This window comes from Galeopterus variegatus, unplaced genomic scaffold (assembly GCF_000696425.1).
Source record: "Galeopterus variegatus unplaced genomic scaffold, G_variegatus-3.0.2 Scaffold4165, whole genome shotgun sequence".
Classification (NCBI taxonomy): Eukaryota; Metazoa; Chordata; class Mammalia; order Dermoptera; family Cynocephalidae; genus Galeopterus; species Galeopterus variegatus.
In genome coordinates, this window is record NW_007730276.1 from 5,819 (window position 1) to 10,855 (window position 5,037).

A 5,037-nucleotide genomic window follows, 5' to 3' on the forward strand; every position below is an offset into this window, starting at 1 on the left:
TTTTTTGGTGTGTGTGTGTGTGTGTGTGTGTGTGTGTGTGTGTGAGTGAATTTATTTGTGTATTTTTAGCTCCCACCAATAAGTGAGAAAATGTGGTATTTCTTTTTTAAAGGATAGTCTAGGATGGGTCCTGATGGGAACTGGGTGTTTGAGGAGAAATGACAAACAGAGACCAGGAGCAAGTACGGAGTGAGTTCAGAGGTCAGGGCACAGGGCCACAAGGTGGGAAAGTTCTGCCCAGGTGTTTGATGGTGACTGACTTGATCCTGTGAAGTAATAATAGTGGAGCATAATCCAAGGAATGAGCTAGAAAAGAGTGAGGGGAACAGGCAGTAGCTGTTGGCTTTGGCAGCAAAGCCATGTTCTCTATCCTTGCTCTTTGATGTCTCTTCTCCCACTGCACCTGTATGGACCGTGTGTGTTTGGTGGACGTGGGATAAAAGTTGGAAAAGTTAAATTTCTGCCATACATGAACATTGTTATTAGCACCCAGGATCTAGAACCAATTCCTGAGAGGAGTTTATCTCTGCAGAGCAGGGTAAGGTCTTAGGCACAGCTCTGACGTCCAGCAGGATCACAGTAGGATCAAAGGAAGGTGCTAAAGTCAGCTTGAAATCAGCGACTCCCTTGGTAGAGAGAGACCTGTGAGTGCTGTTAAGAGGACAGAACTGGTCAGAGGGGAAGGCTGAGGTGTCTCTTATATAAAGGGAGCATGAAGAGGGTGGAGCAAGATGGCCAAGTAGAGTAGTCTGGCGCTTGTCCCCCTCCCCTCAAAAGAGACCAAAACTACAAACAACTGTACTTGGACTGGAATAACTGAAGAAATATGCTGCAGAGCATGAGGGGAGTGGAGAAACCTTCTGGAACACAGAAGAAAGCACCATAGAGAGCAGAACTACAGGGACTGGCTTGGGGTCAGACAGAGAAATGGCGAGCTGGAAAAACCCCATCTGTTTACACTGCTGCCACAATTGTCACTAATCCCTGCCAGAGGAGGGTTCCCCAGTCCTCACAGGTCCCAAAGCCACTTGGACAGTAACTGGGAGTTTGTGCAGCTTTACCACCTCATAGTAGAAGCCCGGGGGAGCAACCCCACCTCCAGCCTAAGCAGTAATGTTACAGTGTCATCTTGAAGCTAAACACTTGGCTAGAGTGTAGCCTGCCTGGGCAGCTGGTGGAAACAGTCTTCCTCTATCCTCAGGGCCCACCTTCATTCCACCACATTCACAGGGGTGTCTGCAGGACCATGACCCCAGGTGCCTGGTGCCAAGGTTAGACAGAAAGACTGATCCCCCAGCATTTGAACCCACATGGCATCCCCTGCCCCTACCCACCCAGGTGAACAAGCAGACCTACCTGCTCAGAGGGAAACTGCCAGTAAGTGGTGGTCCACCACATTCGCACACACCTGCCCTGCACAACCCATGGGCCTGGTAAGCCCACAGGTGCTCACATCAGCCAACAACCAGCTTGCCAGCAGCCCTGCCTTTTCCCCTGACCCTCTACGGAGCTGCCAGGGCCTGCCCAGTGTACACCTGCTCCCTGACCAACAGTGACCAGGCAGTGCCCTGCCTTCTCATAGCAAGCCTCTACAGGGCCATCAGACTCTGCTGTTTCCTGAATGATAGCAGAGCAGACAGTGGCTCTGACCCTCCATGAAAGGCCTCTATAGAGATTCTGGACCTGGATGTGCCCTTGTAGGCTTGCTCCAGGCCCAATGCCTGATCCAATGGCCCTCTACAGAGTTGTGAGGCCCTGCAGCACCAGTGGTCACCTGCTCCCTGAATGACAGCAGCGAGGGCAACAGCTTTTCCTTATTACAGTAGGCCTCTGCAGAGCTGCCAGACCTGCCTGCACCCTTGCAGGCTTGGTACAGGCTTAGTAGCTGATCCAGCAGTCCTCCACAGGGCTGCTGGGCCCTGCTGCTCTGGTGTATGTCTCCTGCTTGTCTGACAATCAACCAGGCAGTGGCCTTGCCTCTCTCTGGTAGAACATAATGAAGTTGCTAGTCTTTGATACATCCTTGTTGGCATGCTCCAGGCTTGACTGCTTATCCAGGAGCCCTTCCCAGAACTGCCAGACCCTGCTGCACTGATGTGTGCTGTACCTGCTGAACAGTGAATGGGGTGGTGGCTTGCATCCTCAGGCAGGCCTGCATAGAGCCATCTGGCTCTGCTGTGCCTATGCATGTCAGCTGCTGCCCAGACAGTAGCATCCACTCCTTTGACAGAACTTGGAAGAGTTGCTCCATCTTGTACCCAGGCTCACCCATTTCCAGCCCCAAAGATCATCAGGCAGTGCACCACCCCCTGGAGACAGCCTCAGAGATGCACCCACACATGGCCTGATAGCTAAGCAGGCAGAAACTCTGAGCCTCATAAGACCACCAAACAGCCATTTGGCCCTTTGTGTCCACACGTGCCAGGCCTAACAACTACCCAGGAAGCTCTAATCCAGTAAAACAGTACAAGTGTTTGCACACATTCCGGCAGACATCACATAAGGGGATTGCAACTAAAGGAATGACATAGAAACTATGCTACTGAGTCAATGCAGAACAAAGTCAATGCCACATATTCAACAGACACCATAGGGCTCACCATAGGGAAAAAATCATTTCCACATAATCCACTCCATAAAAGTGGGAAAAGCAATTACTCAGTTATGCATGATGATATCAATGTGAGGATACAGAAATATGAAAAAGCAAGGGAATGTGATGATCCCAAAGCAACACAGTAAGGCTCCAGCAACAGATGCCAAAGAAGAGGGCAGTTACAAAATGCCAGTAAAGGAATTTCAAATAATGATCTCAGTGAGACTCAATGTGATACAGGGAATACAGACAAACAGGTTAATGAAATCAGGATCTGAATGAGAAATTTAACAAAGAGATGAAATCAGGAAAAAGAACCAAGCAGAAATCTTGAAGCTGAAGAATTCAATGAATAAATTAAAAAATACGATTGAGGGCCGGCCCGGTAGCTCACTGGAGAGTGCGCTGCTTGGGAGCGCGGTGGCGCTCCTGCCAAGGGTTCGGATCCCATGTGGAGACAGGTTCCTGCTCACTGGCTGAGCATGGTGTGGGCGCAACACCGAGGGTTGTGATCCCGTTGCCAATCAGTAAAAAAAGACAAAAAGGAAAAAAAAAATACGATTGAGAGCTTCACCAACAGACTAGATCAAGCAGAAGAGAGAATTTCTGAACTTGAAGAACAGATCTTTTGAAATAGCCCAGAAAGAGGGGAAATTTTTTTTTTGAAAGTGAACAAAGCCTATGAGAATTATGGGACACCATTAAGTGAACATAATGCAGAGGGGGATGTGGGCACAATCGTGGCCTTACAATCCTCTGTGTGTGTGAAGTAGAATCGACCCCACCCCAACACCCAGAGGTCATAGAGGAATCACTTACAGTATACATGGAACTGTCCGGATGCTTGGTCAGTGCTGAAAATTTCATCTATGGTTTGTAGTGTGTAGTATCCTGTGTCCTCCAGGGTCACATTCTGCAACAGTAGGGATCCGTTGGGGAATAATATCTCTCGACCGCTGTATGCAGGCCCTGAGATATTTACTTGAGTCTTACTTATATGTGATATAATGAGTTGGTTTTTGAGCACACCTTGCCCTTTGTACCAGTGATAGGCTTGAAGATTCTCTGTCATATTGTGGACAAGTAGAAGAACGTCCTGTCCTTCAGCAGCATTGAAGGGCACTGATTCAATAGGGAGCTGAGCAGTTGGGGGTGGGATCCAGAAGGTTAAAAGTGAAACTAGGAGGGAAGAGGGAGAAATAAGTAAATATTGGGATCTATGTATTGGGATGGAAAGATGGAGCCTTTGGTTCTGAGTATTTCTCCTTATCCTTCAGGCTTGGGAGATGTGTGTGTACGTGTGTGTGTGCATGTGTGTTTATATGACATTTAAGTATTTGTGTGTGTGCAAGTGTGTGTGAGAGAGTATGTGTGTGTGAGAGAGCGTATCTCCTAGTTGATCAGGGTCAGCAGTGTGACCACTATTGCCTCCGTGCCTCTGAACTTGCCATTCCCTCTATTTGGAATGCTCTTCCCTGTTGTCTGCAGGACTCCCCCACACTGCCCTTAGATGACTCCTCACATTAGCACATTCTTTGGAGACATCTTCCCTGACCTCCTCCTCTAGAGCCCCTGGGTCTTCACTTTCTGACCTTTCCTTGCTCTGTTCCCTCCATGGCTCTTGTCAACACATAACCTCACCTTCTAGATCTTTTTGCTTGTGTGTTTTTGTCCCCACTACAGCATGAGCTCCATGAAGGCAGGGACTTGTGTGATCATTTATTTATTTCAGTGCCTGGAACAGGCAGAAGATACCTATGGATGAACTGATGAGTGTTCCCAGGGCCCTGTGATTCCTGGTGGTTTCTGCTAGTTTCTGAGGTAGGTGGTTAAGCACAATGTTTAATGCCCCAGTTGTGTTCTTATATGGAGTGTCCTTCTGACAAAGTTATTATTATCATTTTTTAAAATGTAGTGTTTGGTGATGATTAACTTGGAAAGCAAAGAGCAAACAAGATTTTCCTGCCCCTTCTCAATCCCAGAGAAATGTGATTTTCCTGTTGCTGAGTCTTCTGGCTCCTTGGTGTCATCTCCCTTCAGGTTCCAAACAGAAGCCCCCTGTTCCCTCTCAGAGCCCTGTCCTCCCCAGGGACATGTCAGCCAGTCTCTGTGCTCTCATCCTCCTGCCCACTCCCAGGGATTGGTCCCCTCTCACCTGTGAGCAGGAGCCCCTGCCATGGGATGTGCCCTTTGCAGTGAGATGCTGAGGGGAGCTTCATGGCCTCTGCTGCCTGCTCTGTCCTCCGTCTGTGGAGAAGAGCTTCTGCTCCAGTAATGCTCTGAAGCACTGCTGCTGAGATGTGTCACCTCTGCTGTCCTTCCTCCCTCTGCACTGAGGCTCCCGGGGCAGGAGCACTTCCCAGGGTCACATGGGCAGGGGCGGGGTCTCTGCCAGGAGGCCTCTCTCCCCTATCCTCTCAGTTCTGCCTTCTTTGTCCATT

The 5,037-nt window shown here is 49.1% G+C and overlaps 1 protein-coding gene across 1 annotated transcript in view; it reads right to left on the minus strand.

Moving 5' to 3' along the window:
* LOC103602476 (carcinoembryonic antigen-related cell adhesion molecule 6-like) overlaps positions 1 to 4,815 on the minus strand; it is a gene marked incomplete at its 3' end in the record, with an annotated part of 6,368 nt that extends 1,553 nt beyond the window's left edge. The window contains exons 1-2 of the mRNA XM_008586878.1: positions 4,752 to 4,815; positions 3,416 to 3,775 (exon numbers count right to left, since the gene is read on the minus strand). Of these exons, the coding sequence (XP_008585100.1) occupies positions 3,416 to 3,775; positions 4,752 to 4,815 (424 nt within the window). The remainder of the gene's footprint in view (positions 1 to 3,415; positions 3,776 to 4,751) is intronic.
* Between the last annotated feature and the right edge of the window lie 222 nt (positions 4,816 to 5,037).